At 47.5% G+C, this 19,713-nt stretch overlaps 8 protein-coding genes across 8 annotated transcripts; 2 read left to right on the top strand and 6 right to left on the bottom strand.

The window, feature by feature from the left end:
• Positions 1-263: 263 nt before the first annotated feature.
• Positions 264-1,408, bottom strand: N7455_008943 (ankyrin repeat domain-containing protein; the record flags this gene model as incomplete). Its single annotated transcript, XM_040960519.2, has 2 exons — positions 264-1,264; positions 1,327-1,408. 2 exons carry the CDS (start codon positions 1,406-1,408, stop codon positions 264-266), a joined length of 1,083 nt encoding a protein of 360 aa, XP_040808999.2.
• A 780-nt stretch (positions 1,409-2,188) lies between these two features.
• Positions 2,189-3,963, bottom strand: N7455_008942 (putative oxalate decarboxylase; the record flags this gene model as incomplete). The annotated part of the gene is made up of 8 exons (XM_040960554.2): positions 2,189-2,319; positions 2,375-2,879; positions 2,937-3,057; positions 3,113-3,180; positions 3,232-3,403; positions 3,458-3,473; positions 3,527-3,616; positions 3,681-3,963. 8 exons carry the CDS (start codon positions 3,961-3,963, stop codon positions 2,189-2,191), a joined length of 1,386 nt encoding a protein of 461 aa, XP_040809017.2.
• Positions 3,964-7,114: 3,151 nt separating this feature from the next.
• N7455_008941 (uncharacterized protein) lies at positions 7,115-7,324 on the bottom strand (the record flags this gene model as incomplete). The annotated part of the gene is made up of 1 exon (XM_065606028.1): positions 7,115-7,324. The coding sequence occupies one exon, from the start codon at positions 7,322-7,324 to the stop codon at positions 7,115-7,117; it is 210 nt and encodes a 69-aa protein (XP_065460977.1).
• Positions 7,325-7,425: 101 nt separating this feature from the next.
• On the top strand, positions 7,426-7,722 carry N7455_008940 (uncharacterized protein; the record flags this gene model as incomplete). Its single annotated transcript, XM_065606027.1, has 1 exon — positions 7,426-7,722. The coding sequence occupies one exon, from the start codon at positions 7,426-7,428 to the stop codon at positions 7,720-7,722; it is 297 nt and encodes a 98-aa protein (XP_065460976.1).
• Positions 7,723-9,883: 2,161 nt separating this feature from the next.
• Positions 9,884-10,324, bottom strand: N7455_008939 (uncharacterized protein). The gene is made up of 2 exons (XM_065606026.1): positions 10,135-10,324; positions 9,884-10,056 (listed from the first exon to the last, which is right to left on the bottom strand). The coding sequence occupies exons 1-2, from the start codon at positions 10,232-10,234 to the stop codon at positions 9,911-9,913; spliced, it is 246 nt and encodes an 81-aa protein (XP_065460975.1). The 5' UTR covers positions 10,235-10,324; the 3' UTR covers positions 9,884-9,910.
• Positions 10,325-12,716: 2,392 nt separating this feature from the next.
• Positions 12,717-14,612, bottom strand: N7455_008938 (putative ab-hydrolase associated lipase; the record flags this gene model as incomplete). Its single annotated transcript, XM_040960561.2, has 1 exon — positions 12,717-14,612. One exon carries the CDS (start codon positions 14,610-14,612, stop codon positions 12,717-12,719), a length of 1,896 nt encoding a protein of 631 aa, XP_040808996.2.
• Positions 14,613-14,973: 361 nt separating this feature from the next.
• On the bottom strand, positions 14,974-16,658 carry N7455_008937 (putative MFS multidrug transporter; the record flags this gene model as incomplete). Its single annotated transcript, XM_040960498.2, has 3 exons — positions 14,974-15,544; positions 15,603-16,420; positions 16,476-16,658. The coding sequence occupies 3 exons, from the start codon at positions 16,656-16,658 to the stop codon at positions 14,974-14,976; spliced, it is 1,572 nt and encodes a 523-aa protein (XP_040809024.2).
• A 696-nt stretch (positions 16,659-17,354) lies between these two features.
• N7455_008936 (uncharacterized protein) lies at positions 17,355-18,255 on the top strand (the record flags this gene model as incomplete). The annotated part of the gene is made up of 2 exons (XM_040960501.2): positions 17,355-17,793; positions 17,858-18,255. 2 exons carry the CDS (start codon positions 17,355-17,357, stop codon positions 18,253-18,255), a joined length of 837 nt encoding a protein of 278 aa, XP_040809054.2.
• Positions 18,256-19,713: the final 1,458 nt, after the last annotated feature.

The following is a 19,713-nucleotide window of genomic DNA, read 5'->3' as shown; positions in this document are numbered from 1 at the left end:
GCCTGACAGTGCGGTGACTTTGCGGTAGGTAGCGATCGAACCAGGCTGATGCTCACGTAGAATCATCCGAAAATTGTTGAGTTTGTCCCATACATAGTTTCTAGAAGGGATATCTGGTGTGTGGAAGACGAAGTGGCGTATTAAGTCGGCTCATCCGTTGTCTCATACGTATAGGGAAGTCCCGGTTCCTCGAGGTCTTGGATAATGCATCGAATTCCGCTAATGATGTCAAAGAAATTGCCGATTCAATCAAAACCATCGCTTTATCGAGGACCATCCATCATCGGCAGTATAGTGCCTGTGTACGGACATTTGTGTGCTTTAGCGTTGATATCCGCGCCCTCCTGGAGTAGCATCAAGATCCCAGCCTCAAAAGCTCTATCCACCGACATATGCAATGGGGTCCAGCCATAATTGTCGTATACATCAATATCCAAACCGGGTTCATACTTGGCACGATGCTCGAGCAATTGCTTGAGTATCTCAAGTCGCCGATGCAACACAGCCCAGTGCAGTGCAGAGCGACCATCACAATCATACACGCCTATCCGGGCACCGTGGGAGAGTAGTAGGCGGACTACAGAGTCCTGATTCTCAATGACCGCGTGTATCAAGGGTGTGCGACCGTCGCTATCTTGACTGTTTGCATCTATGTTACCCTGGAGCAAAAGAACTCGAATGATTCTCTCGTGGCCTTTCTGAGCCGCGATGTGAAGCGTGCCAATCCATCCCTTGTCATTTCTGGCCGAAGTAACGAGTTCCAATACTATATCGTAGTTGGGTGATTGCGTAGGCTGGGGGGCCAGACTCTCCGCGCGAATATCGGAAGCGGATGTTATGTGATGTAATGGCAGGCCATGGCTATCCCCAGATTGAGAGATCGGCACCGAATTATCACTTGTTGTGTTGGTGAGGGGTGCCTTGCGTGAACCGGGACCAGAGGAATTGCTTTGAGTAAAAGTCGGTCGTGTCGCGCTTGACTGGACAGGCGATGGATCAGACAAAGTGAAGGAGAAATCATGGTTGGTTTGGTGTAAGAACTGGTCTATCGCATCGAGATCAAAGTTGTCTACCGGTCCTGAATATGTACGAGCGATCGGAATTTCGTCTGGAGACGAATCTCCCGCCAGTGTGGGGATCGCACTTGCGAACGAAGGCAAAGAGCTAATTGTAACATTCCCATTGGTGTTGGTGGTTGACGTCGATTGTGACCGGTCTTGAGGCGTCGCAACGGCATTTTCTGCCACTCTCCGCTTCTTCTTCTCTATCGTCACGATTCCGATCAGCAGGATGATCAACACAGGTTGTTGGACAACGACAGCTCACCGCGGAACTTGCGCTGAGCTAGACGATTTTGAGTACGTCGCCGCTCGGCATTATCACTCATGAACTGGACATTGACATCCATCGCCCCTCAAACCAGTGTCAATCAGCAATGAGAATCTTCGAATTCCCGAAACTCGACTTCGCAAACGAAAACTAGAGCCCCGCAGGTCACGATTACGCGTGGGGGCCGTAGAACCTCTTAACGGTCTCTAGGCCAATCAACTAGCCTTGTCGTCAACGAGGGTCTTCATTCGTCTTAGCAAGGATTGTATTGCGACGCTGGCTGTAAGCCATCGATTCTGCTAAAATCTCACTCATCCCGTTTTCACACATGGGCGTCCAATAAAACGCTTGCATTGTGAAGTATTTTTTGGAAATTCCACGTGCTCAATGGAGTCGAATATGTAGGTGCATTGGTAAGCAACACGGGTGCGTGGGCCTTATGGGATCGGCCCGTGGCCGTAGTGGAGGATACGCTCTAACCCAAAAGTAGATGTCCTCGGAGTATGGCCATTATGCAGAGCTCCCACTGGTTGTTTTAATAAGTCAAAAGGAGGATAATACCCATGTGACGACAATGGTCTACGCTTGGTCGTCAGCCAACCGAGTATTCTTTTTTCAACGGATGATCGCGCAGTGCCGCTTTGAGGCTTTCGAGGCTTTCGGGGGCGACTAGGTCTATCAACGGACACATCCACTTGCCGCAGGTACATGCGATCCTTATGGTAATGAGCCCTTTATCCCGGGGCATTGCACGGATGATTCACTGTTCCTTGTTTCTAATAACGCTTTGTTAAATTGCCAAGAACGTCGTCGAGACCTGTGAATTATGAACATGGGGATGCTCTGCTTGCGAAGCAATCTAACTGCTAGTACCAGCGACAACAAATTGCTTCTCCGTCTTAAGATTCTTAAGCGTGTCCTCACTGAGGTTGAGCGTATCCGCAACGATTTGTTTCGGCGTGGACGCAATCCATTGGCCAAGAGCCATATCTACTAACCGTCAGTACATGAAAACCTAAACATATAGCAAGAAAGAAAAAAATACCTGTGAACTCAGGTGCCTGCAGCACCTCCACAAAGACCAAGTCTTCATCACCGGTGTTCTCAATATAATGACTATTAGACTTTGGGAAGTAACCAACATCACCACCGGCATAATCAAATGTAGTCGCGGCATTCGGGGCAGTAAAAAGCGTCGCTCGGCCCTGGCCCGAAATAAAGAACGTCCATTCGTCACTAGTTAGATGCCAGTGGATCTCACGCATGCCACCTGGATGAACGGTGACAATAGCAGCGGAGAAGTTGCTGGCAATGGGGAAGGTAAGCGGGTCGACGATCTTGACTGAACCCCCAGCAACTTCGTGGGCCGGCTGCTCAGAGAAATGATATGAGTAGCTCTGAGAGCGAGGTACAAGCCCAGCAGCTGTCGTCACGTTCTGCTTCTCGATATCTGCTGGGGCGGGTGTGCCCTTGAAAATGTATAGTTCGTCGTCGGGGATCTTGTCAAAGGCCGATATATCAACCCCGAAGTTCTTTGAGAGGACCTCTCTCTATGTGAAGGGTTAGCAGATTGAATTTTGTCTTCAATTCAAGATTGCTTTTCTTACTGGGGTGTGGAGGAAGACCTCTGTTGCGAGGAATGTATTATCCTCGCTAAAGTCTCCATCGTCGAAGACCAGAAGGAACTCGACTCCATCGTCGAGGGCTTGGATAGAATGAGGAACGCCGCTAAACGTCAAATTATCAGCATAAAAGATTTTTTTACGCATATCATTACACTCACGGCGGGAAAAACCACACATCGCCGGCAGTAAGGTCGTCAACAAATGTCTCTCCGTTCTCATTGACAGCCTAGCGGGCTTTGTTAGTACTTATTGCAGTCGATTTAGGATATACAAGTACCTGGATTCGGCACGATCCATTCAGCACCAAGGACCATTCGGCAGCCACATGCCAGTGAAGTTCACGGTAACCGGCAGGTGCCAGGCGCATATCGACACCAGCCATGAGCGTCGCATCCGGCATCACTACCGTGTTCTCTTGGCGAGCCCAACCAGCTCCATCTATTCCAAGCCTTTTAAAAGCATATGAGTATCTGGAATATTCTTGTCCGGAAATGAAAATTCACCTATTGTGACTCAATCCTGACATATAGTAAGCAAATTATACATTCCTCCGCGTAGACGAGTGGACTTACCCATTGGCCACTGCGCATTGATGGTCTGACCATGGTCAGTTCCGGGAGGTGCAAGCTTATCACTATTTATTCTGTCATAGTTATAGTTTCCTGCAATAATCGTTAGTATATTTATATCAAGCCAAATCTCGACACAATATGACGGCGCTCGTACTGGGACCAGGATCATCGGCACCCGTGGGACCACGGATCGGCTGAGGATTGTCGGCTTTCTCAAAATCGAGGTGTGCTCCAATTTTGGGATCGTCCTTCTGCCCTGGAACCAGGGTATACTTGATGTCAGGTCGCGAGTCGCTGCCACCTTTATTGTCTGGTGAATATCCAACTAGAGAGTTGCTTCCGCGAAGACCGGGGTTGGAGGTATCCCTGCGGGCAGGGGCACCATGCACCAAGGGTAACACGACAGGAAGTAGAGTAACAAGGAGTTGGAACTTCATATTGATATTCTCCAGAGGCTTGCGGGGAACTGGGAGGATAGCAGGTTGAACCAGAATGAAAAGCTCTCTACTATCTCGTACCAGACTCCTTTTATAGCTTTATGTGGTGGACAAAAGTTCAACATCATCCACCGGCGGCTTATGCACCCACTCTGGTATTGCATCATCACATCGCCCTAATCAGGTGGCGGTTTCTCCAAATATTTGTAGAATGGAGTCGGGGTTCCCCTCATGCCGACGCCAAACGACGCAAGGCATCGGCACCTCGGCTCTGAAGCACCTGGTATGAGTTATTATCATCTGCCAAGGGGGTATAGTCATGAGCGGGGAGACTGGATACGGACAATGCGATGGACCGAGAATAGGGACGCCTTAATGCCAGGCCACGCATTACCCCTCACCTGCAGCAATCAATACAAGTTTTCAAGATAATCCAGTAGCACCACTCACCTCGGGGATGATTAAAAATAGCCAGGAATGGTAGGAGTTCCGGGATCGCCGCTTGCTGCAGCACGTCCCAATACCAACCAAAGCCGGAATCGGGATGTTCTATGTATAGAAGTGATAACTGCGGGCAATTGCAGATGGCTTAAAACTGGGGTGGGCTGGTTGGTACAAAGTCCTGCCGGGCCCGGGGCGTCGCAGGCTTACCTCGAGCCAATCCGAACGTTATAAAAACGAAACTAGGCCCGCTCTGTATGATATGAGTAAGGGTACGTTTGGGTAGAGCAAGGTTCTCGAACAATGCATGGACGCATGTAGGATCTAGGCTGCATCGATTTACCAACAAGGTGTGCGAACACGTCACGAAATTTAAATATGTTGCACAAGCGAGAAGGAATATCGAATGATAGCTTTCATGAGTAGACAAATTAGACTAGTGAACGATATATTGGAAATGTGCTAAGCTTCTTAGCCAAGGATGCAGAGCAACGCCAAAGGGCGAAAAATCCCCGTTATGTCCGTAGGGGTTGCGTCGGGGACGCGCGAAGTGGATACAACACAGGTTCCCCGCAACGGACCCTAGACTATCCTCCGAGTTGATAAATCACATTACTTACTCGGCTGCATTTGTTAATGAAAGACTTGGTTGTCACTTCACTTTCTTTGGTTTTGCACTTGGTGGTAGGCATATCTCAAGAAGTGAATCACAATAGAGAACAAAAGTCGAATAACTCAAAGGCCGGGTTCCTTATCCGATTTAGCGCCCGAGTTAGATAGTGGAACTATACATAGACCAAGTATAAATAGAACGGGTGGAGTGGCGGAAGCGCGATATACTTGGTTCCTACATATGAGGGGTGATCGGCGTGCCGGGTGGTCCTTAAGCCGCTATCATGTAGAAGCCGAAAAACAAGATGCTTTAGTATAGAAGGCATGAGTTAAATATATCCATTACCAGCCATACAAAATTAGTGTACATAGAATAGTCTATCTAGTCCAATCGGATTCCACAAATCCTCAAAAAGGGGTCTGAACATCGATGTCAAATTGGCGAGCGACGCTCTATTAGCTAGTCCAATTTAGTACTTGATCCTCTATTCGATAACTAGACACAGTGGATCCGGGCATGGATAGCGACCCACTGGATTAGCAAGGGTATTTGTGCGATCAACCAGATCCAATTGAATATTACAATATATCAATATGTCCGAGTCGGGGTTATATCCTGTTAGCTTTCGTCCATCATGGCCCCGAATGCCAGCGGAAACCCCTCATCCTGAACTACAGGTAAACGACTTCCCCGTTGTGGTATTCCTTTAGTTGTTCTTTTTATCTTCTTCGACTAGCTAATTAGTCACTGTTGAGATGACCCCATCTCCCGTTTTTTGCTTGCCAACTGAGCGCATGTTTATTAGATTCAGGGTATAAATACCCTGCTCTCTCATTAGATAATTACCTCACCGCGTCTTTCATCGCCGGAGACATATACAACAAGAATTGTTAGGTTCTTTTTAGATGTCTTTTGAGCTGTCTTTTGAGCTATCCTTTCAGCTATCCTTTTAGCTATTTTTTGAAATGGCTGTTGATATACCTTTTAGATGTCTTTTGGGCTATCTTTTTAGATGTACATGAGGACGGTAAAAAAAGGCATATTCTATATAAGAGACTTTTCTACATATAACCTTTGACTATATAATTAGTCTCCGATCCCTGGCTGGGATATACCTTCGCATACTTGTAAAGTAAGAGTGGATCTATAATGCCTGGCAATATGAACCAATGAGAGAGTTATGAACCAGTGGCATACTTAGTCGCCCGTAGGCAGGGACTCATAACGTCCGAGGTCGGTATTGTGAAAAGCAGGCCGACGAGTCATGGCTCCCTAGACAACCTATTCTAGGTGGTAGTACAAATTGGCCGACCGTTACGGTCGAAGTGGGCGTGCTCAGAATCATATCCAAAGTTGAAGGCAGATGCAGAATGGTGGCTCACGAACTCGAGGGGCGATGTGAAGCTTGTAATCATCGTATCTGTCGATCGAAAGACCCCCAAGATCAAGTTTGGGACTGCTACTTTGAACCCGGCCAACTTACTACTCCAGCGACCCTGCAACGTTCCAACCATCCGACAGTCTATCACTACATCCCGGGATCCAAAACGACCCGACGCAACGATTACCGTCAGTCCACCAGTACCATTGACTATTCAGTTCGAGGAAATTGTTTTTTTCGGCAACCTGTCCCCCCGGAACACAATATTGACCTCTCACCTGATCAATTGAGAGAGATTTCAGGGCAGGTCTGGGATCATCAAGGTGTTTTTGAGTTATTCTTACCTCGTTAGTTAGCTTCAGAATATGAACTGGAGACAGAGCTATGAAGTCCAAAAGGTATCCCTTATGCTGAAATGGAATATATGTTCTCAGCATACGAACTCTAGAAACTTCCCAGAGCTGATTGCGAATAAACGAGGGTACAACCACAGTTAGTAGTAATATCACTAGTGGAATGGATATCAAATGTTACGTAGTTGATCGAAATGGGGATAAGTAGGTTTTACCTTCCTTCTGTTTATCTCCTTTCCAACCAGAATCATTTTTCACTTTCCTCGTCTCCCACTTGCCTCTTGTCCCTTTCCTCCTTCCCAACCACCAACTTTCGACAAAGTTCTTTCCGTTTTTCCTTCGCGTCATTTCATATTTCTTCAATTAATCGCGTCTATGGAAATTATTCGAGTTTATCATCGCATCTACTACATCTAGAAGTCCGGCCTCGACCGCCTTGTCGACCTCGCCGACCTTACCAACATTGCGAACCTTGACATTGTCCCACGTACCCTCGCAACTCGACAACTCGAAGTCTAGGGTAGAGTTGAAGAAAGTGGCCGTACATCCTTCGATGGCCTCTTTAAATGACATTTTGAGCGAGGAGAAATCACTATACCCACATCACGGCATTTGCTACCTAATGAGACGATGACGATAGCCACACTGAATATCGTGCGCAAGTCACACGACTGATGTTTGGCGTTTTCGACATTTCTGTCAAACTTGCGTCCGAGAAAACGAAAATCCCACTCCTAGGAGTGCTACTCGCCAATATTATCAAGGATGTTGTTAAGCCTTCCACCCTGCCAAACACTGCCCCCGACATAGACGGCATCATGAAAGATTTGTCTGCTATCTGTGTGGACTTTGAGCGATTCTTCGTTATGTTGTCTGTCCCTGATTGCGGTCTAGACACATTGGCCCTAACAATGCGCGCAACTGGGGCATCCAGTGCAAACGCCGAGCGGACCCGAGCCGGGGAAAGATAACACGAGCTTCGTCATCCACTGAGATGGAACATGATACCAATAAACCCCAAAAAGGCTGTCACGGAAGCCCGTGGGCGGCGGGTGGAAGCCGGTATATGCAGCTATCAAATACACAGGAGGATGCAGGAATGGTCTTAAGATACTATCCCCCACTATACCTTGGTCGTGTTGTTACTTCTATCTCTCTAGCGGAGTAGTAGCATGTGCCCAGGTGAGGACTATAGCTGACATACAGATAGTACAAGAGGAGTTCGGCGAGCCTCCCTCCTCCCCGTCGAAGACACAAGTCACAAGAGAAGATCCTCATCTCCGAGTGACCAGTTCGATACAAAAAGCTCAGTCTGAGAGGTCTTAGCCAAAGAGGCGGACAGGAATACAAAGCCAAATAAACGGGCGAAGCCCTTCAAGAACGGGCACTGTACCATCGATCAGGGTAGTAGTTAGATGAGAGATAAAAACAAATGAAAATACCATACGCCTCCATGATAATAACTGTGAATGAGAACGTATTCTGAAAGCTCAAAAGCAGAGTTGCTTTTCACCAGCTCCTGTCTCACAGTCGAATTTCTATCAGGAGAATCGCTGACTTCGGCTTAGCTAGTAAGCCCACCGACTTCGGACAGTTTAAGCAGGGAAACGGTCCACTAACTTATACCTAGGTACATTAGTACGACTGTTAAGGTTGGTCCCACCGGAATTTAAAGCAAAGCTTGGCAATTCAGAGCGTGGCTCCGGCGGGGCCCAACCATTTCCCATATGCTATATTACAATGTAGTTATTTGATTTGTGAGCTACAAGTGAGGATCAAAAGAAAAAAAGAAACATAGTTCCAGTGAAGTAACTGTTTATTCTCATTCGAGAGATCTTAAAGAGATGGAATGACCTGTTCTAAATCTGTGTGGACTATGTACAATTCGGGGGCCCCTTTGATGAGACCAGGTACTCCTACTTGGTATACAATTCCAAAGCCTTACGGAGATGATAACTAATCCTATCATGTCTCGCTCTCTCACCAATGAAACGGACCCATCACCCAGCTGAAGGACACAAGTCACAACGCCCTAGACAATGTGTTTTCAAGGCTTTGATCACACAACCTTCCCAAAGATTGGTTTATCCTTGCGAATAATCACTTGCTCGGCCTGCAAGTATGAGCAAACACTCATTTACATCGCGCCCGTCAACCACCCAATCAGGAAATTCCGCACGAAACACAAACACGGGGTTGCCAAGCGCCACTCAGACAGACCATCAGCAATGAGATCATCCTGCGGGCTAACCCCATCGCAGTGACGACGCCCTGAGTAAGAGAAGAGATATGATAGGCCAGCAGGGCTATTTGCAAAGTGTCTGCCTGAGGTATCATGTATCGGATACGGTGGAAGTGAGGGGCCGAGCGCACTCCTGATTCCTTTTGGCGATGGCGAAGTGGAGCATCTCAAATTCTGGGGGTGGATTCTTCAGCCGAGTGGATCTGTCACTTCTCATTTTATACTTCGGGTGACTTGTTTACTTGTAATGGTACATAATCTCAAATTTTAGGAGGGATATTACGTTGGGTATTTATACAGTTGACTTTTTGATGTGGTGTACCAGGTTGGAAATATTTACACGCCCCTTATTTTTAGGCCGCTCTATCGCTAGGGTTATGTCTAGCATGACCCTCTGGATTGTGCTTATTTGGGCAGTGTGCTATTCAGTCATTATTACCACGCACTCTTCAAACTTTCTTGGTGCCAGCACCTTCGGCTGAGCGGTGTCATACTTACCATGACATGCGACAACTCTACACGAGTGACAGTAATGTGAGAAGTTGAGACATCAAGCCAGAAACGTACAATATAATACATATTCAGCTGTATTTGTAAAGTATTCACTGTGATAATATCGATTTAGGGTAAAGTAGCCCTTGAAATAAAAACACCAGGTCTACCTTGCCACACTATAGCGAAGATTTCAACGACCGACCGACCAAAAGAAAGAAAGACCCAGCCTGGGACCTGAAGTATTCCCCCAGTCGCACATAACTACCGATCAGACACAGGTGTTGTCGATAGATACATGGCGACGAGGGATAAAAGGGGTATATGTGTGAAGAGTAGTGGAAGATATACGGAACGGTTGTAGAGTCATGTATTCGAGGATAGGCGAGTCAGACAGGTGGCAGTGACTGACTAGACTGGCACCTCTACCGAGCTACATGTTTCAGATATCGCATTGTGAGGTACACAGCCGCCATGCTGGTGTACATACCACCAGCAGCGGTGATCCAGACAGGACGGTGGGCTCTGAGGGAAGTGCGTAGGAGGTTGGCCTCCTTGGGTTGTCTCTCTCCTTTGAGTAGTGTTAGTATATCTATATATCAGGACCAAGGTAGATGAGACGGTCGGAAGCCAAGAGGGAAGAACATACCCTGCTGGAATATACGCTGGCGCAGGTTATTCAGACCCTGTCTTGAGCGGGCAGGGAGGGCCTGCAGTTGCTGCATGAGAGGACCCATGGCTGCCGACATCTTGGATGGAGTGTGTTGGATAGTGTGTTGATGGAAAAGTCAAGTTGATGCTGCAAAGCTGATGGAAGTTGATGGAGGGAAGAGGTTCTTGGAAAGCAAAAAGGTACACAAGCTGGGGGACATGAAAGAAGGGCTTATATACACTGGCATCATCTGACAGAATGCGGGGTTGGGAGTCAGTCAGGACTTGGGACTGAGTGAAAGGTGACATCCATGGATCCAGGGCGCCCCCTGTACGGTGGCAAGCCAATGGTCGCGATGCGTCACATAACCTCAGTGTTGTCAACTGAGTTTCAGGATCCATGTGTCCCCTGATGGCCTAGGTGGTCTCGAATTGATGGCGTGGTTATGATCCAAGTCAATTGTGTTCCATGGGTTGTAATACCTACTTCGAAGTACAGACTACTCTGTTTACAGAACTGTAAACATCGAAGAGACTCGATGGTAGGGCTACTAAAAGCAATTATATCCGCCCTTCCAATTGATAGCGGGAAGTGCCAGTCGATCATAATCGGGCGGCATTAGCCCTCTCCCCCATATTGTCTTGGGTCGTGTCGAAGTGGTCTTGATTGGCCTTGACTGTATGCGATTGGCCAGGTTTGTCGTCACAGGTAGACCAAAAGTACACAAATACATGTATATTAGGACAGTGTAAGTACCCGTGTACCCTCAATTACTCGCAACCGTGTACATTGTGACACACAAACAAATAAGGGGCTGTCTGGGTGAGATGATCACCCTGCTGTAGGTGGGCTCCCCTGGAATGTGACGGAAGGACAAACATAAATGGGAAGAGAATACTTGCGACTTTATATTTGCTTCCATGATTGCTATATCCTTATATGTTATGATAATCCGATAAAAGTGGGAATGATATGGTGGAGTCCGGAGGTTTTGGCCCGGTCCCACCCAAATCCGGGGCATTGCGGGGTTGAGTGGGCCTGGTTGAGCTTAGATTGACTTGGTCTGAAGCTCAAAGCTGGACTTGACAGTTGCTCTGACCTGGGTACATGATTCTTAGGGTTAGTAACATGAAAAAAAAAGTTAAGTATACTATTTAGTTGTTTTTGAGGATAGCAATTGAAAGGGGAATACTTCATCACTCAATTCTTGATGACAGGAAGGCCTCAGGCAAACGGACATTGTCACCTGACAGGTACCTGTAGTACCTGACCGAAAGGAGTATTAGGGCAAGGGCAAGCCCAGAACCGGCTCACGTTCATACAAAGCGATGAATTTGTAAAAAGGATACATCTATCTCAGAGACAAACTAGACAGATCCAACTCCATTGGAAGTATAAAAAGCCATAAAAAATGAAGCCTGGTACCAAAATCATTCTATTCATGTGTATCTGCGGCAGAGTGTCAATTATTGCCAGACAACTACCATTCACAACTCAAACTGTAAGATAAGACGCAGGATCTTAAAACGGGGGCGATACAAAACCTGTCTGTCCTATACCGACGAATTAAGGTGAGACTGGGAGAACCTTGCAAGCTACAGACATCAAAGGGCATACAGTCCACCATAAATTGACAACCTGAATAATAATCCATGTGTTCTGTGACTGGGGCCTAGGCCATCTTTTGGGACCCTGCGGGTAAGACACAGAGAAAATCAAGGATATTTCGGCCATGCTGGTATCCTTGTGAGGTCCGTATGTCCTTTCATGTGTGCAGTTTGCGTGGTTCTCGCAGTCTCACCCATAATCCGTCGGAAAAAGAGAGTTTTAATCTCACCACTTTCGAACATCTTTGGATAGATGTTGATGGCATTGCAAGTCGTGCCAGAGCAAGGTGTACCGGAACATAGTCAGGTTTCGACATCATGATTCGTCGTCGTTAGTCTACTCGATCTCGTCAGCCATGATATTTGTTGCATGCGTTAATATGACGTAACATCGAGAGTCTTGGTTCCTAGCCACGGCAGTGTGTATCCATATTCTTCGAAACCTGAGAGGATTCACTCAGCCCCGCGGTAAGGAACCAACATGAGATGGTTTCTATGACCGAGAATGGAGCAAGTGGGAATTTAGGAAGGTAATACTGGGGGCATCTGGGCCAGAGTGATATTCAATTTTGATGATTGACTCCCGGGTGGTATTTATACCCATCGACATATTTATATTTGTCTGTGATGTCTCATTTGAGACTGGGGGAAATTAAATCAGAGCGGTAAGGTGTCTCAGACTACCGGAATGTAGCAGAATTGTGTAGACAGAATATGATGAATGTTCCCAGGTTTCGGGCAGTCACCTGAACCCCGTTTATAGAAGACAGCCAAGGAAAAATTCCGTAGGAGCCACTCAGACGCATCCAAAGATAAAGATGCAAGTAAAGATAGCTATTATATGTTCGTAAGATATGTTAAGCGGCTTAGTGGTGGTCTTATCGCCAGTATCCATATAGGAATGAAAAGTGTTGTTGTGCTGAAAATGTTCTCTATGGATAGAATATACAAGAATATCTAACCAAATATAAGCTAACCCCTGTCTACCCTGTCTATATTCAAACCGCGCGGGGTGCGACATATCTGACGTGCATCATCAGGCACAGTTGTCCAAATGACCTGACTGACCTCCCTACCAACCTGGTCGATCGCATCCATCGCCCAAAGTACATCAAGATGTTCATATTCTTCAATGATTTTCGAATGAACGAGACTCACATGAGGCTCACGACCGCTTTGGAAGCGATTCAGAAGCCGGCGACCATCAACAAGAGCATCGGAGCCTCCGATCCAGAATGCAAACGGTGGTGTTCTCGGGCCATACCATGGGCTCGGGGCCGGAGTTCCTAAACATGCGTCTCCAGGATCGTCACCGTGATCAGAAACGGGGTCTCGCATGTGCGGGTTCGCGCTTGTCTCCTGGAGGAGCTCGTCGTCGGTGGACAAAATACATTTATGTTTCGCAAAGCTGTCGCTTCCCAGCCACCAGCGCATCGACTCAGCGCTGACATATACAGGAGCGAATTGAAACATTCGATGGCGAAGATCACGCTCCCAGCGCGTGTCTGACCAGTCGAACAAAAAGGAGAACACCCAATATGCTAAAGTTCCATATATCCTGGGCGGGAGTAGACGCCGAGCAGTCATCATGGAGGGAATGAAAGAATGGATTCCAAAGATCACTCGGAACATCGCTGGAGAGAGAAGGCTCATGAACCGGAAATACGGTCTGCTCACAAGGGGGCCGGCATACGCAGCGGGTGCAAGCGCACAGAATACCGAGATGTATTCACCCAGCTCAGGACGATGTTCCTTGGCTAGAGCAACGAATGTCTGCGTGGTTCCTTGGGAGTGACACACGAGACCTAGCTTTTCGAAGCCAGTCTCGTAGAGAACACGTGATGTGAGTGCTGCAAGGTCCAGAGTGCCGAGGTGCCGAATATCCCAAGACCACATACGCGGGTCGTCGGTCGACAAAGTAGTGTGCTCTGGGTGTGATCCACAGCGATTATTCCCTAGCCAAACGTCATACCCTGACTTGCAGAGGTAAAATGCCAGACTGTCCTCGTCGTTGGTACAGAATGCACCAGCGCTTTGCAGCAATCCATGAACCAAGAGAACAGGATACCGACAATTAGATTGTTGGCGAGATGTATTCGGCATTCTTGGCTTAGTGAAAACATCTGGTCCACGCTCACGCCGCTCTTCTGGTGATAGTGCCTCATACTCCCGGGGATTGTACACATGCCACAGGGTGATAATGAAACCGTCCTCGGTCTGGACACGAAACGTTTCCACGTCGAGACCAACTCGGCGGGCATAGTATGCGACGTCTCCAACCACAGGATCCTTGCCTCCTTCCAACGACGGGCATTCTTGGCATTCTTCGCCCTGTTCCTCGTCCACGTCCCTTTTCTGCTGGCGCAGAGCCCATCGCCGGTCGGCGTTAGCCCGCGCCTTCCTGCGCGCCTGTTCCTCTGTATAGAACGACCTCCTCGTGTCTGGGTTGTGACCGCTGCATCGCAGACGAGCTTCCGAAATTGCGACTCCGGCTGTGTGAACCAAGGCCCCGACAAATATGGCTGTCAAAAAGCATAGCGACAGAAAGAACGAGGCAGCAATGAATGCATAGTACTGGACCCTGCGCAATGCAGATGGTGGACCATACGACGGCATCGGTGGGAAAAGTGGGTGTTCTGCAGACAGGAAATGAAGGCCGGACGAAGGTTGTTTTTCTCTAAACGATGATGTGCCAGAGAATTCCATGGCCGTCGCAGCCTTAGTGTCGCTGGCCATCTTCCCCAAGTTTCCTTTCTTCTCCGGTTGTATTCGGTCATATTGAACGTCTCGGATGGCTGCGCCGGCGTGACTCGTCTCCGCACGTGCGGTCGATATAAGGGGTTCGAGCGGAATTGTTGTGACCGACATTGTCATAAACTTCACTCGTCATCCGGGATCCAAAGTGGACATTGTGATCTCTATTTCTAAACTCTGGGAATGGCGAGTAGAGAACGGAGTACAAAGTCCTGAAACATCATCGAGTATCACTGTGGATTGCTGCCGGGGGCATGCATGCCAAGGCCGACTTACGACACGTGACCCTTCAGGGACAGGCATGTGGCTGTGGGTCCAGGTGACCAATCGGGGATCCCATGTTGATTACGCTATAAATAGAATGGCGATGTCGACGATATAGAATCCATGCTGTACCTATTGAACTTTCTGCGAATTTCATAAATGACGATGGTCTTATCTTAAATAAGTACGAACACAAAGGGTATAAAACGCGTCAGACATCGACCGCTCTTTCATTGCCCTCTGCTGCCATTGCTTCTCTTTCATCAAGCGTAAACTCACTCTTAGCTTCTCGGATTCGCACGAAAAAAGCAACAATAAGCAGGCCTAGGATCGCTAGTCCGGTTTGGTACCAAAACACAGCCTTGTAGCTGTCGACAGTACCCAACTCGGAAGTCTGGGTATGAACAATATCCGCAAAACCAAGCATCACGGCGATTCCCATGTGCAGAGTGCAGTTGATCAATGCACCAGCTAAGCCTTGCCGTGATTTTGGAAGATTTGTCGTGATGAAGACATTGGCTAGATTGAAGCTGATGTCAATGCCGACTGTGCCACATATCATCGCCGGGAATACGAAAGCCCAGTAATTTCCGCCAATAGGGATCACAGCAAAGAACAATCCAGAACCCACGTAACCAAGGCATGATATCAACATTAATATCGTTCCTGGGACTCTGTGGAATATCATTCCTCCTCCGACAGAGAGAATAAGGCCACCAACTGCCATAGGCACAGCCCATGCCACTATTTGCATTGGGGAAGCACCCATTATATCAGACATGCTATAGATTTTGTCAGCGAAAAGTCCAGTCTGGGCGAGATAGCCAGGATATAACTCACTAAAGAACGGCATACAGTAAAAATATGCCTAATGTGCCATAAAGGAATAGCAAAGCGATGGCCAGAGGCAGCATATACTTCACTCGGAAAACGTCACCAGGAAGCAGAGGGTTCTTCACTACCCATCCTTCCACATAAACCATGATTCCGAGGAGAATTAGCCCAAGAACGAGGAACAGAGGGATATATGGCGTTTTCCATCCTTGCGGTGCATAGGAACTGTCCGCAATGGCAAAAACAATGAGCACAGCTGCCGGAACGGAAAGGCACGCACCAGGCCAATCCATCTGGATGCCCAGTTTTCTCTTCTCGGAATAATCTCGTGGGATGGAGAAAAGAGACAAAACTGATGTGATAGCGGAGAGAATCGCTCCGAAGAAGAAGTACCATCTCCAGGTAAGATATTCACCAGAAAGTCCGGAGAAGAAAATTCCCACGAAAAAGCCTAGCGCGGCGCATGCGCCATAGATACTGAAGACGATATTCTTTCTGGGTCCCGGTCTGTAGGTGCTGCCAAGAACCATAATTCCTGATGGAAGAAAGGCGGCCAGAGCAAAGCCCTGCAACGCTCGACAAATAATTAACATCAGCCATGTTTGGGAGACACCACATAAAATGGACGATATCGTGAGCCAAATAGCCCCACTGCTGTAAATGAGATATCCGCCAAACATGTCGGTTAATCTGCCGAAGATAAGGAGCGTCGAGGTCACGACCAGCGATAATGCGGTAGACGGCCATATGGCCGAGGCTTCGGGAAGGTCAAGCTCTTTGACGAGCGTTGGAAGGAGGACATTTGAGCCTGAGATGTAGTATTCCTAGTAAAATGTCAGAATTTTTCCTCGTGGTGTAGCATCATTGTCGATGACTTACTGCAAGAATTTGGGACATGAAAATCGAAAGACAGAACGAAATTTCTGACCAAGGGCCAGCGAAGCACTTTGGACGCTCTCTTCCCAATCTCTCCAAATCGACAGTCTCTTGATTTATCCTGGCCTGTTCCGGGTCATGTTGTATGGCCTCATTGCTCGGGTCAGGAGCTTCTGGCGCTCCCATGATCCTTTCTCAGAAGTGTGCGTTTTGTCTTAGTGTTGGATTACAAGTGAGCGGTGCACCATTGTATGCGTGATGAAAAGGTTTTATAACCATGATGAGTGGCCACTTCTAAGCAATGACGCCCTAACAACTACAGACTAACAGACCCAGAAAAATTGCACTCGAGTCTGATTAGTATTGCCCGTTTCTAGAAGACTACTATAATTTTTAGCACGAGGGAAGCAAGATGATTTGTGGGTTCGAATGGATTCTGGGGGGTTAAATCTCCGCGCCAAGACTTCTACTCTGAGCTTCCTTTTTAGGAAGTTGTGAGGAGTGGGGCTGACGAAATCGGAGGCGACGTTGACCATCGGCCTCATTCAGGGGTTTCTCGGATTGGATATATTTGGGTTCGTATAGAAATATTCAATGCAATGCAATGGCACGTTGTCAATGCATATTCTCCGGAGATCTTGGGCTCTATATTTCGCTGCCCAGCCAAGTTCATTTGACCCCGCTTTGATGGATCGTAGATTTCCAAGGTTGCTTATTTGCCTATTTGCTTATCTTTCTGACTTCGCTTTTAGACGCGACAAACAAAAATCAGTTCTCCACACTGAACGTTAAACACTATATTACCTCTTTAGGCACTCGGCCAGTACAAAGCTTGAATTATTAACTTTGGCACCTTGATATCCTTGTAATAATATATATCCAATGTCCATGCATCAGAACCTCGAGGATGCAATATGTCTTCTGGCATTAATCTCAGAACGTCCACCGGGCCTCGAAGAACCAACACAACAGACGGGACCTAGTGATATCGATAGAGAGTTGGAATCCTATCCCAATGACGAGGAATTCGACGACCCAGAAGATCCAACTGTTTTGGGTGCCGATCCAGAACATGAACAATACCACATCGAACTGAAGAACCAATTCCTCGACCGACTTGCCGAAACTCTAGCTCGCTTCAAAACTGATGCCCCGGCCAAGATGTCGAATGGTGCAAAACATGTCTCCGCGGCTATGATGGCTTGCTATGAAGACGAAGGGCGCGTCAAGATATTTTGCGCTAAGAATGAGGGGCTTGAGAAAGAAGATGAAGACTTTCTGGCTAGGTGGAAGTTACTTATGGAAAGTATCGCGAGGAAAGGTTCGTTCCGGATGCCATTAGGCCTTTCGGCATATGCCTGTGTTGGTTACTGAAGCCCAGCTAGGGTCTTCCTCAGATGAGGATACGTCTGCCATGTTCAACCTCGTTGCAGATTATCAAGGGCCACGGATCACAACCTATCTTGAATCGCTTAAGCGGGTTTTTCGACCTAACACAGATCCAGGGTTAGCCAAGAGTACGCCGAACCCCTCTCTGTTGGCAGAGCGAGTTTTGGCCATTCCATCCTTGAAGATTCGGGAGTGGGAGGACGACAATGGGTTTTTGTTTACTATGCCGCTAGACTATTCCGTACGAGCAAACCGTCCTACGCCTCCGGATAAGTTGACCGACGTAAAGTCAAACACTACTTGCACTGGTCAGACAGTACACGAGATCCAAGGCAGTGTTTCCGAGCTTTTCGAGAACATTCGCCGGCTCTGTCGGGCTGATACTACACCATAGGACGAGGCAAGTATACTGAAGGGAGTCATGAGTCACATGTTTGATCTCTGGAGAGAGCCCCGGGCTCGATTCACACTGAAGGCATCCCTAAGAGCACATTTCACAGGGCAGAAACAGAGAGACACTCTGCTGTTTCTGGCTAGAGTATGCTACGCTGCACATATCTACATCGAGATCGCGAAGGTCTCTCGATCTTTTCAGTCTATCGAGATCCTGTCTGTTCCGCGTAGCAGAAATCAAAGTCGGCACAGAGTCCAAAGTTGGGATGAGAAAACACGACTACATAAACCCGGAGATGAATACGCAAATATCCTAGGCGTCATCAAAACTCTAGGTCTCAATTTCCACCCTAGCTGGAAAGGTCATCTGGCAGAGAATGCCGCGCGATTCACTAAATTGCTCAAATCAAAAGGAGATAAAGAATTTCACCATGCAGAAACTCAACTTCTAGCTCACTTTGAGTACTCAATGTCGACAGACGATGAAGACCAGTCACACAAATACATCGGATGTAGCAAGCGCTGTTGTTGGCTATGTTATATACTCGTCCATGCTCACGAGCATTTTGAGGTGCGAGGAACACATGAGACACTATTATATAGATGGGACGTTCCCATGAACTCTCAGACAGGGAAAGGCGGCTCATCAACGCAACTCAATTTGGCCATGGACCGTTTACTCATGCAATTAAAGGTCTCCCTCAAATCTTTGTTGGATAATCCGCGAAGGAAGCACCCTAATTTAAGAGCACAGTCCTCGCATGCACTTTCCTCTACAGGTGCTATATGGCAGCGGGAGCCTGAATACCACAATGCGTCTTATCGAGTCTTCCAGTATGTCAATCGGTCGGAAATTACGTATAAAGAATGGTTTGCTAATTCTCTTATAGACATTTGATGATGGTGCCCACGGCCTCCAATAATGCACTGCTTATTATCCCAATTCATAATAAGCCGGGGTACGCATCGGTCTCGGGGGCCCGCTTTTGTCGTCGATCGATGGTGATGACATTGACAGAAGTCGAACGGCTTAAAGATCAGGATATTCGTTCCATGTTCGAGCTTGAATTTCCACATGGAATGTCTCTTACAGGCGTTTCCATCTCACACAAATGCAAGGCATGTGGTCAATCATGTGGACTTCGTTGCTCAGCCTGTCGGATGAATTATTGCTCAAGGAAATGCCAATCAAAAGACTGGTCTAGACATGTTTTCGTCTGCTGTGTCAAGAATCGACCCAATGACGTGGACTATCTAAAAGTCTTGATCAAGCAATGGCTAGCCGAAATGAACGACTTGGTCTCCCGAGCTCATTTCCTAACGGCTCTCTTTCGGGACGATGATCTCTACAAAACTTTTGGGTTCAATATTTGTATGCGTGAAATGGACGTTGTTAATCTTCTCTGCTTATACAACAATTTGACCTGCCGATTTTCATCAAAGTGGCTTCAACAATTTG

Source organism: Penicillium solitum, assembly GCF_028829755.1.
Source record: "Penicillium solitum strain IBT 25940 chromosome Unknown utg000005l_segment0_segment0, whole genome shotgun sequence".
NCBI lineage: Eukaryota > Fungi > Ascomycota > Eurotiomycetes > Eurotiales > Aspergillaceae > Penicillium > Penicillium solitum.
This window is presented reverse-complemented; position numbering and strand designations above follow the sequence as displayed.